This window comes from Acipenser ruthenus, chromosome 11 (assembly GCF_902713425.1).
Source record: "Acipenser ruthenus chromosome 11, fAciRut3.2 maternal haplotype, whole genome shotgun sequence".
NCBI classification, from domain to species: domain Eukaryota; kingdom Metazoa; phylum Chordata; class Actinopteri; order Acipenseriformes; family Acipenseridae; genus Acipenser; species Acipenser ruthenus.
In genome coordinates, this window is record NC_081199.1 from 31430181 (window position 1) to 31449645 (window position 19465).

Below are 19465 nucleotides of genomic sequence, written 5' to 3' on the forward strand. Positions count from 1 at the left end.
GATATAAAACAATCAACAATGTAGCAAACACATTTAGACTACGCTCCCCAAGAGTACCCCAGTCCCCAAGCCCCCTCCCTCACATATGCTCAATGCAGTGCCCTCAGTGTAAGTGGTATTAAGATGAAAGCCTCGTTGGTGTATGTGAGGAAGGCTGATTATGTTAACCAGTCCCCCTTTATTATGATTTATGTTTATGTAACAGGGTTGAAATTACCCGTTATTATTTCACATTTTCATTTTGCACTTTTATTTATTTTTTGTATATTTTGATTTGTGCACGTTTTCTTCGATAGGACACTTGATTGATTTGTAGCACTTTATTGTTGCTTCCCCACTCAGCACCCAAAGCTGATTAATTAATTACCCGGCAATTGAAAATAATATACTCACCTGACTATAAATACCCCTTGATTTTAGTTTTCTACGATGGCCATCTACCGTTTGTCTGTGTCTGTGTCTGTGTCTGTGTCTGTGTCTGTGCGTGTAGGAGAGAGGGGAACCGAGACGGAAAGAAAACGAAAATAAATGGAAAACCTAGTACTTGTTGTTGCTGCTGTGATGATGATGATGATGATAATAATGTAGTTGGGAATAATATTTACTGATGTCCCCTCCTCTGCATGTACTGGTGTTTTGTGTTCTGTGTTTTGTGTTTGGTTGCTCTGTTACCTGATTTGCCCTCAGAAAACAAAAAAAAAACTTAAATTCTGAGGGTGTAATTCCCTCTGTGGCGTAGTCAGCACTACCTTTCAGGTGTTACATTTATCTAAGAGGTGGAAAAGATGAAACTTGGCAATTCAATTTGTGTCTTCCTTTCTAGCTTTTAGCAAATCTGTCACCCACTAATCCATCAATCCATCCATCTTCTTTAGAGCAAATTGAAAATCCCAGAATGGAGAACTACATTTTCTTTAAACCTGTCCAAAGCACACAAAGTTGGGATAACACAATTAGAAATGATTGACCTTGGTATAATGCTACAGAGGCACACAGCTGTATCTGTGAGTATGCCATCACCACATTTCCACTCAGTGCTGCAGTGCTCCTATGTTCCCAATTGTCTATAACCATGCCCTGCAGGGACATTAGTTCTTTTTCTTTTCATTTTTTTAATTGGGTGAATGCCTGTTAAACAAAGATTTTTAGAAACCTAATTGTGTAAATGTGCTGGTGGGTTTCTGATAGGAAATGCCACCCGCGAGGGACCAAGCTAAGAGCCTGCTGATGCAACCTGGGTCTACACATGTGAAAGACAGGGCTTAAAGAGATCACCCTTCCCATGTAAGGGATAAAAATGTAGGTCACTGGGATACATTTCAATAAATATAGACCAGATTCCATTGCCTATAACACAATGGCACAATCTCCATTGCGTTTATTCAGTGCCAGGAGAATAATTATGTTAATGTTACAAAACTGTCTCTACCCAGCATGTGTCTCCTTTCAGAAACTGGTAAACTCGTGCACAAGCTTCTAAAGAATAGAACAAATCTGTTTTTTTTTCTGTTCAGAAATGCTAGGGGAAAAATATGCTCAAAATGTACAATCTTTACGTATGTTTTGTCTGTATTTTTGCTATGCATCATTTTATTCTCTACTGCAGAATTCATAGTATAGTATTCGGCGATACAACAGTACAACAGAGGAGAAATGATAAAAACAACAACAATTTATTCAGAGAATGCCTGACTTAAACCCGTCAGGGACACAGCATTCCTGATTGGTTTCTGGATCATCGGAGAGAGAGAGAGGTTCCTCCAGCTCAGTCAAACAACATAGGACGACCATGCAATGTTTTTGTTGGAGGAGAAACAAGAATTTTAAAATCATACTGGAAATGAATAGGAATAGTTAATGAAGAATAGTTCATATATATTAACTTTTAAATAGAAAAACATATAAAAACAACGTGGGACCCCGGATGGTGTGCAACAATTACTGTTTTAGCATCAAACATTCAAAATCCTAAAAGGTATAGACAATGTCGACTTTTTTTACCCTAAAAAAGAAACAAGGACCAGGGGTCACAAATGGAGATTAGATAAAGGGGCATTCAGAACAGAAAATAGGAGGCACTTTTTTACACAGAGAATTGTGAGGGTCTGGAACCAACTCCCCAGTAATGTTGTTGAAGCTGACACCCTGGGATCCTTCAAGAAGCTGCTTGATGAGATTCTGGGATCAATAAGCTACTAACAACCAAACGAGCAAGATGGGCTGAATGACCTCCTCTCGTTTGTAAACTTTCTTATGTTCTTATGTTCTTATATTTGCTGCTCTTATCCGCTACAGGGGTTGCTGGTGCGCGGTGAGCCGAGGACGCCCTGGCCGACCTAACCCTCCCTCCCCCCGGACGGAGCGCGACCAATTGAGCGCCACCCCCTGGAAGCTCCCGTCCTCGGTCGGCAAAGGAATAGCCTGGACTCAAACTCGCAATGTCCACACTATAGGGCACATCCTGCACTCCACGTGGAGTGCCTTTACTGGATGCGCCACTCGGGAGCCCCTGAAATTGCATAGTTTAATATATATATATATATATATATATATATATATATATATATATATATATAAAAATTTAAGTCAACTTTTAGCAAACTTTTTGCTTTTTTAGAAAATATTTGATTTTTTTTTTTTTGTTTTTTTTTGTTTGCTTTTATAGGACGATGTTCCTCGAGAAGAGCAGCAAGCAAGCTCAATTGCTTCGCTGCTTATTCTCCAGCTATGCTGAAAAAACAGCAAAATATGGAAAATATGAATGAAACGAAGCAAGGTAAAGCACAAATGAATGAATGTGACGAAGCAGTAAAAACCATGGTGCTTAGCATTTGTGGCAGTACATACATATTATGGAAATAAATGTATTACCATAGCTGTGTTAATTATTGATTACATGCTGGAGTGATTAAGCTTTTAAAACATTTGGTAAACTTTATGAATAGCATTATCACGTGCTGCTAGATATCATTTCCCCTGATATGTTACAATTGTATTTTTTTCTAATGGACTGGTTCCAATTTGATTCTGTTTATTTTGTTGTCTTATGGTATTATTTTTTTTATGTATTATTATTATTATTATTATTATTGTTTTGCATGTCTATTTATCTGAGGTATGAAATGCTATTTGCTTTACACCAACCCTGCAATTGAACTTGAGCAGTCCTAAACTGTATAGTATAGTATGTTAAAGTTAAGGAAGTAGTTTGTGTCTGTCAGCTTTTCCAGTAACTCTCAGCTGTCCCTTCATAACACAGATGGTGTAAAAAAATAGTTCTCAGCAGTCACCATGTGCACCAGAATCAAGAGGGACAGAGAGGACAGTGTCTAGCTAGTGGATGTGCTACAGTATACAAATATATATATCTATTGTTTGAGATTCAAAACCTAGACAGAAAGAAACATCAATAAACAGCAGTTAACTCTGAAAATGCGCTCTTTGAGTTTTCTTTACAAGTGTTTGATGGTGTCAGTCTCTTTAACAGGTATGTATACTTTCTACTTGTCTAGTTAACTTTACAGTTTACTGCTTGACACAGCATATCTCAGAACTGACATTCATTTGCATGCAGTAACACACGTATTAGTTATTCTCACTGGTGGCTTGATTTTTTTTTTTTTCTAGAAAAGTTAAATGTCTTGAGTGATTTTGAATGACCAAATGTAAAAAGAAAAGCGAGCAATCCATGTGAACGGTGTGTATGGGGTAGCAAAAAGTAAATTTCAGGGCATACACTAATAGTGCATTCCATATACTGTACTACTTTGCTTAACTGTTAAATTATAGGCAAAATATTTGAAGTTTTTCAATGTAGTTACTATTTTTTTCTAAATAAAAGTCTTTTAAAGTTTTGGTGAAAGAAAGCTAAATGAGCACTCTTGACTGACAGGTGGTGCATGTGTTTCTTTGGCTATTTATAATCCTGTTTCAATCCACTGGTGTGGGGAGAGACAGTCTGTAAACAGAAAGTACCTCTCGGTAATTTAAAACATCTAAATGTGAATCTGAAAGGATGTTCCTTTTAGAAAATTATTAATCTCCGCATGAATCTTTGCAAACATTTGCAAAGTCTGGGCTAATTGCAGTCTCTGTTGCTTTAAAACTTCCTGATGAAGGTCACCCTCAGATTTGAAACTGGAAACCCGAGCATTTGGATTGTTGTGTAGCGGAAATAGCAGATACTTATCTGTGTAATACTTGAAATCGCTGGCACCAGCATCAGTTTGCCATTCAGCTGCAACAACTCAGCCCTTTGGCTCAAGCAAGAGTAATAAGAAGAAAAGTATAAAATGAATTGCAGATATTTAAATCATTATGACTGTAGGGTTAATACAAAAACACTGGCGAAATGGATGGCTCTAAACCTCCATTAACTATAAGTTTATATCTGTTTTGGAATTGCAGAACAGTGTTTGTGCTGAACATTAATATAACCCTTGTAACATGTTTGCATGTTTTTAATTAATCAAGTTTGTTGCATAATTATTATCGATGTAAATGTCATTACAGTAAAACGTCTATATATGGTCACCTGTAGTTACCAGCCAATAAATCCCAGAACATGTATTGAATGACAGAATAATTTATATGTATACATGTTCAGTCTCTTTGGTGAGTGGATTTTTCAGGTTTCATGGTACAGTATACATCTATTAATCTAGCGTGGCATGATAATCACTATTTAAAAATGTGTGATAAAAGAAGCATTCATGTAAAAAGTGCTCTTGTTTGCTTCAGCTGCTGTGTGTTCCTGCTGTATAATGGATTTGGGAATGCACAGTACAAGCACCTCAGCTGTTTGCACAGTTGTTGTTTCACATCAAAGCAAAACTCTTTCATTGAGGGGGTGCATTTCTTCCACTTAAAACAGAATAATACCCCACCATGAAAAAACCAAGCTACCTTCACTTGTATTAAGTATCTATACAGTGTAATCCACCGTCTAAAGGGCCTTGAATATTTTGTTGTTTCCTTGTTAAAAAAACAAATGTCTTTGTCAAGTTTCAGTTGTGAGTGGGTTGAGCGTGGGCTTGAATTCAGCACTCCAAACTTTTTGCACATGTTGTAAAGAACAGAAACAACGTGACAAAATGTATTCATACCTGGAGGGTTTGAAACGGCTCACTTGAATTTAATAATGTCCTGGATTTATTACCAGTGCTTCATTTAAGCTGTCAGTTTCTGTATCACCGCTGATTACTTGAACAAAACAATGGAGCTGAGGGCCTGAGGACAAAAAGTGCAGCTGATTATAAAAGAGCCTGGTGTTTTATTTGGAAAGTGTCTTCTCTGGGTTGATAGATATAAAGATACACAAATCTCTATGTTGCAACCAGGCACTGGGTATCTCCAAACTGAAGGGACAAGCAGGAGTGAATGTTCTTATTGATGAGCAGGACACAATAAGAGAGTTTACTGTACAGTATGCTAGATTACACAACTTTGGACAGGAGCATGTTCTTGGAAACTATGTTGTGTTTCTGAAAAGGGAACCCACCCCCTAATCACATACGTAATCAAACTGTTATTTTAAATAGCCCTTTCGCCTATGCCTCCTTGTCGTTTCTTTGTTTGGTCTTCCTCCCCTCCCCTGCCTCCACCTTGCAGCGTGCCTTGTCTTGGGGAAGGTGGCCCAGAGTGTCTCTTGTCCTGCCCGCTGGCATTAGTAATCATTCAATCAATATACATTACATCATAGTTCAGCCAGCGTAGAGAGGTGGCTAAGGAGCTCCAATGGACAAGGTCATGGGCCAAATTATATTACGTTTCATTATGGGCACGGTCGTTTGTCAAATGCAATAAGAATTGTTCATTTCAAATCTTGTGGGCATCTTCTTTCTGAAATTGAGGTGTATATTTACTGCTTCACAAGAACCTTCTCTGAAATCAAATTAGTTCAAATTAGTTCAGAGGTCTTTTCCCAGTAGATTCCAATCCCTTTTACTATGTTGCAGGTCAATTGATTTTATCATTCCTAATAATCAAGTAATTACATTTTATCTTCAACTAATTTATTTTGGGGGATGTATTTTTTATTTATGTTTTAATTGCATTGGTTGTGCAGTTAATTGCTATTGGGTTTCTGTTCAGATAAACATTCGACTGTTGTTGCAGGGATCTGGCAATGGTAACTGTACCACCTGTCATTCAATCATCCTGTCTTTGCTTGGTTAGATTATATTTAACTCTGTATAGTGCCTGGCACATTGGCAGCTTTTACAGATTGACATCTGAGTTGACATCTTGCTTTGGAAGGATGAATTCTCCAAAACAGTATCGTCATTGCATTATTAAAAAAAAAAGTGAATTCAAGAAATTTAACAAAACCATCTTATTTTTATATTCATCAGATTTAGTATTTCATTTCCATTTCTGTGAAAACACTGTTGTAGATTTATTTTTTTAATGCCAACGTATGCAAAGGGTATCCGACAAAGGCGCTTTCATTTTAAACAGGTCTTTTGCTGTTCAATGACTGGGTTTATTTCTGTGTGTTGTAGGGCTGGTCCAGTGCTCCAATCATGAGACCCGTTTGGTGAAAATGCTCTTCACTGGCTACAATAAAGTGGTTCGTCCTGTAGAAGACTACCGGGACGCTGTCGTCGTCACAGTGGGGCTCCAGCTGATCCAGCTCATCAGTGTGGTGAGGAGAATCGCCTCTCTGACAATCTGGGCTGTTTAGTTAACACCGTGCAAATAATTCTTACTTGTTTAACTTTTTATCAATAGGATGAAGTGAATCAGATAGTAACAACCAACGTTCGCCTGAAACAGGTAAATATAAACTGCTGAAGTACTTCTTGAGGAACCATACAAACAGTAGACTACATATGATAAAAACAAAGTGAAATACCATATGTAAAACAGATAGATAGATAGATAGATAGATAGATAGATAGATAGATATTTTGATTTCAAAAAGATCTTTATTGTCATAAATAATCATACATTAAACAAACAATTCAATAACAAAACATGCATATTTAAACAAACAATATTCTACAGTAAATGTTATTTATTTATTTATTTATTTATTTTTTAAATCATAATTAAAATTCCTTATTCCAGTTTCTCTCTGCTGATAAAAAACACACTTATCATCTGCCTCTGACTGGATAATACTGAGAAACGAGTTCACAGCAACAATGGTGTGCAGAACTCTTCACTGGAGATCACCTACTCTTTTCTGGATTGGTGGTTTATACAGGTTATTCCAAGCAGGTTTAACATAAACTTCAACACCCAATCTCTCCCTCCAGTGTGTATCTGGGACATCTTTCAAAATGTTAAAGTTCCTAATCTTAACACACAGTCTGTACAATGCTTTATTTTCTATTGCTCAAAATTGCAGGCTGTAGAATGCTCCAAACTATAAATGGCATCCTGGGGAGTCAGCAATCTGATCGACAGCAGGTCTAACCTGAAGCTTAAAAACCTCTGGCTCTAAACCCTGATAACTGTCCTCTTTGAGAAAATGACTCATAACCTTTATGCCCTCACTAGACAAGGCTGCCCACAGCTGTATTAAAAAAACCTTTATCGTCCTCACCGATCTCACTCCCAACTCAGATGTTAGGACCTTTAAGATCCACTAACTGCACAATTTTTATCAATCCTTTAGTGGTGAGTAAACACTTAAAACTATTTGACACTAAAATTGGGCATTTCAAATTAGGATTATAAACTTTTCTAAGAGCCAATACAACCCCACACACCTAAAATCTTGTTGTACTCTAAATAGCATCCAGGCATTCAGCAGCCCCAGTAAAAATCAGGTAAAACAAACAAGTCTAACTGTACAGTATTCATTAAAAACACCTGTCTGTTTCAACCCAAATTCCCTACCAGTTGGAGGAAATAAAAAGCCAGTGATTCAGAAGCATAGAGCAACCTCTGTAGAGAAAATAGCCTAAACACTGCCACCCTACTCACAATATCAACCAAGCCCTGCCCTCTTCAACAGGCAAAAACAGCACTGCTTTATCCAGTGCAATCCATCCCAGAATAAATCTACCATCACTCTCTGGATCACTTTTAATAACAACACTGGGGGATCTACATATCTTACTCTGAGCCATAACATGGAGGTTACTAGGTTGTTCATCACTAAAACTCTGATAGTTTAGTCAGGTGCCATCTCCACCTCTGCAGTCTACTTTTGACCTTATCTAACATCCCATCCCAGTTCTCTTTAGCCACCCCTTCCCCTCCCAAGAACACTCCCAGGTATCTAAAAACTGCTTGACTCCACTGTAACCCTGGGGGGAGATCTGGAGGCCTACTGCCTTCCCAATCACCTAATAAAAACACACAGCTTTTTGACCAGTTTGTCTTCGCAGAGGACACTTCTCCAAACAATGTCAAGCAATCATATCATATTTGTACATCTTTTTTCCCTAAACTCCACTGGTACGTTTGGAATGGACATGCCAGATAATAAAAGCCTTAATTTGTGGAGTATAGGTTCAATTGCAAGCGAATATAACATCCCAGACATGGAACAACCCTGGTGAATTCCCCTCTGCATCTGAATAGGAGAGCTAAGCACACCGTTGATTTTAAGTGTACTAAAAACATTACTGTAGAGTAACTGGATTTTGCCCAAAAAACTGGGACCGAAACCAAAAGCTTTAACTACATTAAATAAATACTTATGATCTACACAATCAAAAGCTTTCTCCTGATCTAAAGAAATGAGACCAGCTTTAAATCCCAAAAGCTTGGAGGCTGCTATTAGATCACGAATCAGAAAGACATTATCAAACACTGGTCTGCCTGGGACACAGTACATTTGATAGAAATGCACCACACAATTCATCACTTTGTCTAATTTGTTCGCCAAAGTTTTTGATAAAATTTTGTAATCTGTACAATGTAGACTTATTGGACGCCAGTTCTTTATATTACATGAGTCTCCTTTCTTTGGTAGCAAAGTCAATACTGCGCGCCGACAGTTCAAAGGCAGTTCCTTTTCCGCAATAGTCTCAAGTACCACTTCAAACAGGTCTTTTCCGACTGTAGACCAGAAAGTCTTACAGAATTCCACCGGCATACCATCAATCCCTGGTATTTTACCATTGTTCAGTCCCACAAGAGCATCAGAGAACTGGAAAGTCAACTCTCTCTCCAACTGATCCTTCTTCCTCCCATTCCGGAACCTGGACCAGAGCTTCTAGGAACTTCTGAGTTTTACCAGACTCACCCCCAAGCTCCGCTGTGAACAAGTCAAAGAGTAAAAACCCACACTGTACTCCCTGATCACCTCAGGTTCGCTCAGTAGTTGTCTTTGATCTGTCCGTAAATAATAAATAAGTTTACTCTGAGCAGTTTTCTTATCCAAAGCAAAGAAGTATTGGGTTGGAGCGTCCATTTGGGACAAGTTAAGGAACCTGGCGTGCACTTGCGCCCCTTGTATTATTTGTTTATTTAGCAGACGCCTTTATCCAAGGCGACTTACAGAGACTAGGGTGTGTGAACTATGCATCAGCTGCAGAGTCACTTACAATTACGTCTTTCACCCGAAAGACGGAGCACAAGTGACTTGCTCAGGGTCACACAATGAGTCAATGGCTGAGGTAGGATTTCAACCAGGGACCTCCTGGTTCCAAGCCCATTTCTTTAACCACTGGACCACACAGCCTCGTGTATTCAGCAGATCAGCCAGTTTACCTTTTTTAAGCTTCAGGTTCTCAATCAGCCTGTCACTATAGCTGGACCCCAGAGCTCTATGGAGCTCATTGATGTCCTCTCTAACTCTCTCATTGCTAAACTAGTACTCTTAGTAATATTTTTAGTATACTGTTGACAAAGTAATTTAATCTGAACTTTATAGACATCCCACCATAGGATCAAAAATTACATTGTTACCTTCTCCGTCATTCCCAAAAAAAGTTAAACATTTAATAAAATGGATATCATTTAAAAGCTTAGTGTTTAAATCCCAATATGAAGTATATACACATGGAGAAGTGATAAGAATGTTCAAATTAACCAAGCTATGGTCAGAGAAACCAGTAGGACATATATCACAGGTAGTAAATACATTTAAATGATGCTTAGAAACATAAAACCTATCAAGTCTAACTAGTGAAATTTGTTCAGCACTCCCTTTCATCCATGCATCCTCTAGTTCATGCTCTCTTAAGACAGAGACCAGCTCACTGACTGACCTTGGATGGGGTTCAGAGCCATTCCTATCAACCTTGTTGTCTACTGTACAATTAAAATCCCCACCCAATTAAACCACATCCTCAGGCTGACTGACACTGTGCCAGTACTTTATTCTGTCTCCCATCATTTGGAGCATAAACATTTATAAAGACAAGAGTCTTACTACAAATACTGACTTGAACTTTTAATAGCTGCCCTTGAACCTCTTCACTCACAATGAAAGAATCCAGTTTAAAATCTTTAGAAAATAAAATAGCGAGTGCCATGGCTTAGTGTAACCTCCCCCTCCCATTGTTTAAACCAATCTGCCTTATTGTTTTCATCTGTATGTGTTTCTTGAAGCATGGCAACACTCATCTTCTTCTGTATTAAATATTCAAAAACTACTAGTAATCCCTGCTGCACTACCTTTTGAACTAATTCCTCATTACTGAGAAAAACCACAACAGTTTTATTCATCCTTGAAGCCAACGTAATGTTTCCTCACCCAACTACTTTTCCGAGTTTGACAACACATTTTTGCACAGGTACTATAGCATCAACAATGATTTTAATGCCGTACCTTCTTGTTAAATTCTCAAAACCAAAATGTGATCCGTTTAACCAACGCAACAAAGAAAAAGAAAGGAAAAAAAGTAAAAAGAGAACAAAAAAACCAAACCTACTCACACCCCAATCATTCGAGACTCACACACTCCCTCCCAGCAACCTCAGCGACAGATGAGGTTGCTGGAGATAGATAGATAGATAGAAAGATAGATAGATAGATAGATAGATAGATAGATAGATAGATAGATAGATAGAATAAAAAAAAAACATGTGAATAAAAGGGCATCCAGGTTCTTTTGTATCTCATAACCCCACATTGAAGACACATACATTATATTTCAGTGTAAGATAATCATGATTGTGGGATAAAATAGGAATTATTTTAGACACAATTTGTATACATCTCTATTTAGAGACAAACAGGAAATGGGCACATTAGTTAGAGCTTAAAGATCTACTGTAGATATTGTTAGGGAGTCAAGAGGGTTTCACTCTTATGCAATATAAATTAAATGTATTTTCCCATTCCTTATGTCATTAGTTTAATCCCCAAGGAATCTGGAGCAGAACAGATATATGGACTTTGGGGTTTAAAGTTAATGCCTATTTAACTCTTGTTCCTTATTCAGCAATGGAAAGATGTTAATTTAAAGTGGAATCCAGATGACTATGGTGGGATTAAAAAGATTCGAATCCCTTCTGCTGATATCTGGCGCCCTGACCTGGTTCTTTACAACAAGTAAGATTAATTATTATTATTATTATTATTATTATTATTATTATTATTATTATTATTATTATTATTATTATTATTATTTATTGGTTTTGTCATTATTATGACAATCCATGACATCCTTATGATGGTTACTAACGTCTTGAGACCACAGGCTGTGCTAAATGCACTGCCATGCCTCCCAGGCAGCCTGTCCTAGAAAACATTGCCTGGTGCCACTCTCACCACTGGTGGGCTTGCAAATTTCAGTCACTGTCGTCTAGAACATGCTGCACCCCTCTGCTCACTTGCGGCAGTTCTAATTATAAAGATAATGATTTTAATTACTGTCATTGCAGTGCTGATGGTGATTTTGCAATTGTTCATGAAACTAAAGTTCTGCTGGAAAGCAGTGGCTTGATCACTTGGACGCCTCCAGCTATTTTCAAGAGCTACTGTGAGATTATAGTGACACACTTTCCATTTGATCTGCAAAACTGCAGTATGAAGCTGGGAACCTGGACATATGATGGCACATCAGTTGTAATCAACCCGGTAATTGTATATTTTATACACTTTAAAGGGCACATAAGGACCTTTTTATTTTATTGTGTTACATATTCCCATGTGTTGCTACAACTGTTTACATAAGGTGTGTGTATTTGTTGTTTTTTTTCTTTTTTTTTTTTTTACATTTTGACCACTTTTTTAAACTTTTAAATTGCATTCCCTGCCTCAAGATGGCTTCACATGTATCCGCATGGACCTCTCAGAACTGCATTTCCCAGCATCCTCCTGCTCACTGGTAAATCCATCTCAGTTACATATGTGAGCCGGAGGATGATGGGCAGTGTAGTTCTGAGAAGTCCATGTGGGTATGTGTGAAGCCATCTTGAGGCAGGGAATGTAATTTATAAGTTTTAAAAAGTGGTCAAAATGTAAAAAAAAAAATAATAATAATTAAAACAATACACACACCTTACGTAAACGGTTGTAGCAACACATGGGAACATGTAACACAATAAAATAAAAAAGGTCCTTACGTACCCTTAAATAGAGAGAACTAGGAAAGGGAACCCTTACAAAAATAACCTATAGGTTTCTACAGAGCTATCTGCCAAATGTCCCAATTCTCTATAGGCACCTATAGTTTTCTATAGCCTATAGGCCAAATGTCCCAATTCTCTATAAAAACCTATAGGTTGAATACAATAGCCTATAGGTCTTCTATAGAATTCTACAGACATTCTATAGAAGTATTCTATAGGTAACCTATAGGTTATTTTCATAAGGGAAGTGTCCCTGCTAAAACCTAAGCTTGAATTCCTGACTAAATTCCTCACTATTTATCCACAGTAAAGAGCTAACATAACTGATAAGCAATATCAGCTTCCCTACATTGACCTACAGACCTTAAGGCAGCAGTGTGGAGTAGTGGTTAAGGCTCTGGACTCTTGACCAGAGGGTTGTGGGTTCAATCCCCAGTGGGGGACACTGCTGTTGTACCCTTGAGCAAGGTACTTTACCTAGATTGCTCCAGTAAAAACCCAACTGTATAAATGGGTAATTGTATGTAAAATAATGTGCTATCTGTATAATGTGAAATAATGTATAATGTGATATCTTGTAACAATTGTAAGTCGCCCTGGATAAGGGCGTCTGCTAAGAAATAAATAATAATAATAAATAATAATACAGAGTCAGTCATCTAATCTTGGCCCTCTGTCTACACAGATGCCCGTGTCATTTGTAAACCCCTACATGAAGATGTCACCGCATGCACTGAGTTGCTGATTTTAATTCTAATTTTAATTCTAAAATCTCTGAATAATGTGTATAGGCCTACAGGTGCTGTGTTGTGGTGTGACTGTTTATTAAAAACAATGAAAAAAGAAGTTAATAGGATGACTAATTTTACAAAAGGTACCAGGTATGTTTTTGTTTTTGTTGTTTTTGGCTTGATTTTTGAACATTGGAATTAGTTGTGGTGTTCTATACACAGGATGTACTGGAATTTTGTCAAATACTTCACTGTGATTGGTTGATTTCTGATATGGGATTTATAATCGAAAAACACTTAAAACTTCTTTGCAATTGGCCAGTAACAGTGAGTAAAACCTAGAAGGGTGAACTAAAACTAATTTATTTCTTCCAGGAGAGTGATCGGCCAGACTTAAGCAACTTCATGGAGAGTGGGGAGTGGGTTATGAAAGACTACCGCGGCTGGAAGCACTGGGTTTATTATGCCTGCTGTCCTACCACGCCTTACCTAGATATCACCTACCATTTCCTGATGCTGCGATTACCTCTCTACTTCATTGTCAACGTCATCATCCCATGCCTGCTCTTTTCATTCCTGACTGGTCTGGTATTTTATCTTCCCACAGATTCTGGTAAGCAGTTTTCCTAATTGCCATGAAGTAAAACTCTTCACTATTGCATTAAATCTCTTGTCTTATCCATAGAATCCAGTTCGCAAACCCTTCAAGGCACACCAAGAGTATAACTCCCAGCATGGTGTTAGAGAGCACTCTGCTGCTGAGAATGCAGTATTACAGATGAGATGCTTTACCATGGCCCTGTCTGCTTTGTCTGCTGAACGAATATTAAAGATGCCTTGACATTATTATTTAATGAAAAAAAGAGAACTGTTCCTGCTCAATTCTCCCAGCTCTGGCTTAATTCATTTCTTTCTTCAACCACAATAAATGGGGACAGGATATAAATATGGATACATTTTCTTTTTTTGCCTATATACGACGCATGCTTACCAAGGCAAAAAAGAACTGTCCTTTAATGTATCTTGTGTCCATTTGTATCCTCTGTTCTGATTTTGCTGGATGTATAATGCATGGTCTGTTTACTTTGCTGCTACTTCCCCAGGATACCCCTGAAATCAGCATTCTGCATCTCTGTTTTTTCTCCTGGGTAATACATTTCCATATAGAGATCCTAAAAATATGTAGTTAAAGAGTTAAAGACTGATGATCAAAGGAAGCTCTAGAGGGAAGGTGCTCCTTTATACAAGGCGATGGTGACAGGATTTTTATCTTAGGACCGCAAGGGTATTGGAAGGAGCTCAAAGGCTAATTTAATTCCATTATCCTAATGAGTATGCACTGTATCCAATCAGCTATTAACATTCACAGTGAAGCAGTGAGGAGCCTTGTGCTCTGGGTGAGTGCTTGTATATTATACTGCAGGAGTGCTTTAGAGGATTACAAAGAACAATCCAATAAATAACACCGCCACTGGAAAGTTGTGTGCAGGGTCCCACAGGAACCTTGGATTAACCAAGGATTGTAATTTCTGAAAATGTGTGACATGGTGTATTTTAAAGGACAAGCATTAAGTGCTGCTCTTGTTTCTAAAGCTGTGAAAGAAAAGTGTTTTTTTTTGTGTGTGTGTGTCTGATGTCACACTATTTTTGTGATGATTTTTTGTTGCTCAGAAAATGTATAACAAAAAAAACGAATCCTGACCTGGAAAAAAGGGTGACTCCTACATTATCTCTCCAGGTTATCTCTCTCCAGACAACCACTTAACCCTTTTGGCCGAGGAGACGTCACCCCCTGCCATGTACAGTTCTGTTGTGGCCATTCATTTTTTTGACAGCAGTTATAAATCGTCATGGTTTCCTCTCCTGACAGGGCTACAGCGATAACACACTGTGCAGTTTGGCTAATTCAGATACACTGCAGCCAGGTGCCATTATGAATGTATTTAGGCTTCCTCTGGTCATTATCCAAAAAAATCATTTTATTGATGCATGTGGCTCATTAAAGTATGGCTCATTCGCACCGGCTGCTGTTTACTGTCTGCTGAGTGATAACTAGCATCTTGTCTTTTGCTCCATAGGTGAGAAGATGACCCTGAGTATATCTGTCTTGCTGTCCCTGACTGTGTTTCTTCTGGTTATTGTGGAGCTCATTCCTTCAACCTCCAGCGCGGTGCCCTTAATTGGGAAATATATGCTGTTCACCATGGTGTTTGTCATCGCATCCATCATCATTACAGTGATTGTAATTAATACCCACCACCGCTCCCCCAGCACTCATACGATGCCACAGTGGGTACGGAAGGTGAGTTCAGCAGGCCCGAACTAGGTTCCTAGCTCCTTTTTCTACCTGCTTGTGAGGGATTATTTAGCAAAGAAGATAGTAAAACAACCACTTTGCTATATATACCTATGCGATAGAGCCAACACAGGCCCGACACAGCTTGTTTCCTTTATTTCCTACAAATACATATTATTTAGTAATGTTACTTAGCTCTTTCCACATGGATGAAATTCTTCCAGAATCTTGTTTTCTGTGGTAGTTGGCCCAAAAGCCCAACTACGTTTTTGACTGTGGAAACTGAAATGTATAAACAGCAGAGTTAATGTAAATGTGTTTCTTTTTACACAATTAGACAGTTTAATGCACACTTGGTGAAGCCTTGCATGGCATTACAAGCTGTGGGTTTGCTTGTTTGCTCAGTCACTGTGAATTTTTTACATTGCAGCCACACACTGCTGTTCTGAATCACCAAAAAAACGTAGTTTCTATTTCACTGACAGTTTTGTTTTGACGACTGTGGATACATATTTTGCCTATCAGTTAACTGCTTCAATATGATTAACTGGTCCCTTATGATGTGGTATTAAAACGACTTGTTAAAATACCATCACAATAAATGTATTCAGAAATGGTTTAGTTCCTACCATTTATAAACTTTACTATTCAATTGATTTAAACGCAGCTGATCTTTTTAGTGTATTTCGCTCTGTAAATATATGTGAAAAACATCAGGAGGAACCTATTTTAATTACGTTAATGCTCACAATATTTAGACACACCACTTTTTAAACCAATTGAATAGATCCTAATAAAGTATAATCTCTATTGTATGACTTTCTGGTTAGAGGCTGTTTTCAATGGATCATTGAGTAGCATGGGATTAGTGTTACATTTATTTCTTTGTTTTTATATACCTGCTATATCATTTGCAAACATTGTGATGTCCACAGATGGCATTGAATGATTATCTTTAAAGTAATTTTAGATAACAAAAGAATTCTATAAATCTTAGTCATTTTGCACTTTCTTTAGCTACATAGGTTAAAAGAAACATGCTATAGCCTGTAGCACATAAGTATTTTACATTTTACACATGATATGTGGTACTGCTTTAGGTTAAAGGAAGATCTTAATTTCTATGCCTTAGTTTTATTTGTTTGCACTTCTGGGTCAAAGCATGTTACTGGCTGAAAGCATGTCAGTCAATAGGGGAAGCATCTGATTGGTTATTGACAGGAAAGACACCAGTGAAGGGGTGGGGATAATTTCACTAGCCAGGTGAAACGACCTAGAAAGAGCAAGACAGTCTAACAGCATGGCTTTCTTTAACCTGGTGGAGTAACAGATATCATGTTGTGAAATTAAAACACATATTTACTAAGAAATTATTTTCTTTTAAAGTCGCACATTTGAGACCTATAGTTTCATTTTAAGTAATGAGTATAGCTATATGTATTTCTACTGCTGATAGAAAAACATGTAACCATTTCTTGGACAATAGCATCACCTACTGTCTACAACCTGAAACTGCTAAATAAAGAACAAGCACACATTTAAACAAATAGTTTTCATATTCCCGACTGAAAAACTCCAGTAATAAACGTCATTGACTGAATGAAGTGGTACAGTACCCGCTGAAAATAACATTACCATGTACTGTTATTATTATACCGTGGTATACTGCAGTTAACCTTACTTTTTGTTTTTGATTAATTTTGCAGATTTTTATTGACACCATTCCAAACATCATGTTCTTCTCGACCATGAAACGGCCCTCCAGAGAGAGACAGGCAAAGCGTATTTTTGCCGAGGACATTGACATCTCAGATATTTCTGGAAAACCTGGTCCTGCCTCTGTCACTTTCCAGTCACCAATCACCAAGAACCCTGATGTGAAAAGCGCAATAGAAGGAGTCAAATACATTGCAGAAACAATGAAGTCTGACCAAGAATCCAATAATGTGAGACTCTTCTGTTTCAGAATAGCAATAATAATTAGATGTTCACAAAAGAAATGTATACTAAAGCTGAAATCATATTTTTGCATGATGATGTTTCAAGAAAGGTGACTTAGTCTTAATAATGAAAAATCCTGCAGCCTTTACCTCCTCCTGTATATATATATATATATATATATATATATATATATATATATATATATATATATATATATATATACACACACACACATTGCACTAGATTTTACAATCATTAAACTGTCAGGGTATCATCAGTTTCCATTATATTACCAACCTCAGTTTGAGGGATGCAACCCTCCAGCTCCACCACCATGCATTAATGTATCTGTGGGACCTGGTGGTTTGTCACATAGCTGTCCTGCCCACATTCAGATGGTCTGCCATTGACTGTAGTCAAAAAGTTCAAATCTTTCCTATTATTTCTGCACATCATTTGATTGGTTTTGGGTTGTCTTTTGATATAATTTTTTAGAAATTCTTCTTAACGCCATGTTTCAATTTTTCTTTACAGGCAGCTGAAGAATGGAAGTTTGTGGCAATGGTGCTTGATCACATTCTGCTTTGTGTCTTCATGTCTGTCTGCGTCATCGGGACATTGGGTGTGTTTGCTGGTCGTCTAATTGAACTCAATCAGCAGGGATAGGAAAGCTGGCATGATCAAACAGTTGGGTTAATGTAAATGGAATGTGATCGATATAGGTCCTTTAAAAGGTCTACTGGTGCATGGAAATAAACATGTTTAGATACTACATTATTAAACAGAAAAATACATATTTAAAATTGTTAGTGTTGTTCAAAGAGTCTTTTTACAAGTTCATGCCAATATGCCTTCACATACTACCGTACAGTGATACACAATGGGCTCAAAGCAATTTTATAAGTAACATGCAATTACCTATTTTAAATAAACGACAATTACAAAACACTGATTTAAAAGAGTGCAACTGAAATCGAATATGTCATCTGAAAAACACAAATGCAAGGCAGCTCTGAATTAACTGCACAAAGCTCCTACAACTTTCATTGCATGCAATGTTTTAACACAGTCTTGTCGTACAACTGTGGCACCAAAGATTTTCATACCTGTCTCTCTCTCTCTTTTTTAATGATTCTTTTATTGTATTTACCAAAACAGTGATGAGATGTTTAATAAAATACTTTTACCTATAGCACACACTGGATTGTCAAAGAGTATTGTTCAGTCGTGCCTAGTAACACAATTGTCAAAACGATCTCTTGATGTTGTACAAGGGGACAAGGTTTTGTTTTTCTGTTTTATTTATTTTTTTACAATTTTAGATAATATTGCAAATGATAATGTTGCTTTGTAAACACCCTGCAGGTGTTGTTCACACAGCTTAGACCTCGTCGGCTGCCTCAGTGCGTTGGGCCTTCAAAAAAAAAAAAAAAAGGTGTGTTCTCCCTTCTGTTCTTTTCTTTATCAACTAACTGAGCTCTCGCCTGGCGCAGCTTCGGCCTGTGTGTCTCTCCTGGTGCATGCTGCTTGCTGACCAGGTGGCTGACTACACGCGGTTAGGGTAGGCACCGTTCTCAAGAAGAGGGGTTTTACTCGACATACTTTCTGGTGCCAAAAAAGTACGTCTGTTTTCGCCCCATCCTACACCTGAGACACCTCAACGGGTTCTTGAGGGAGAGGAGGTTCCAGATGGTCACGCATCGCCACATCCTCCAATCTATCAGGCCGGGCGATTGGTTTACGATAGTGGACTAGAAGGATGCATATTTTTACGTTCCTATCCGTCCAGCGCACAGGAAATATCTCCGCTTCACATTTCAGGGGAGCATGTTTGAGTTTTCCGTGCTGCCTTTCAGCCTCTCCTTAGCCCCCTGCACCTTTTCGAAGTGCGTAGATGCAATCCCAGTTGCAGGAAGGAGCAGTGGCCCACACCAGTGACAAACCATCTAGCAAGACTGGATCTCACTCTCAGCGAGGCCGAGAGTCAAATAATACTGGGTCTTCTTGGGTCTCC

The 19465-nt window shown here is 38.0% G+C and overlaps 1 protein-coding gene across 1 annotated transcript; it reads left to right on the forward strand.

Annotated features, from left to right (window-relative positions):
- Positions 1-3268: 3268 nt before the first annotated feature.
- On the forward strand, positions 3269-18648 carry LOC117426964 (acetylcholine receptor subunit alpha). Its single transcript, XM_034045239.3, has 9 exons — positions 3269-3487; positions 6504-6646; positions 6733-6777; positions 11352-11461; positions 11794-11989; positions 13590-13827; positions 15293-15516; positions 17217-17456; positions 17986-18648. The coding sequence occupies exons 1-9, from the start codon at positions 3433-3435 to the stop codon at positions 18115-18117; spliced, it is 1383 nt and encodes a 460-aa protein (XP_033901130.1). The 5' UTR covers positions 3269-3432; the 3' UTR covers positions 18118-18648.
- The last annotated feature ends 817 nt before the right edge of the window (positions 18649-19465 follow it).

What these genes read in the sequence shown, in the direction of transcription:
- LOC117426964 (XM_034045239.3), top strand. Translation starts at nt 3,433, where the DNA reads ATGCGCTCTTTGAGTTTTCTTTACAAGTGTTTGATGGTGTCAGTCTCT. An exon ending in TGATCCAGCTCATCAGTGTG is followed by an intron (nt 6,647 to 6,732) that starts GTGAGGAGAATC and finishes TTTTATCAATAG; the next exon opens with GATGAAGTGAATCAGATAGT. An exon ending in CCAACGTTCGCCTGAAACAG is followed by an intron (nt 6,778 to 11,351) that starts GTAAATATAAAC and finishes TTCCTTATTCAG; the next exon opens with CAATGGAAAGATGTTAATTT.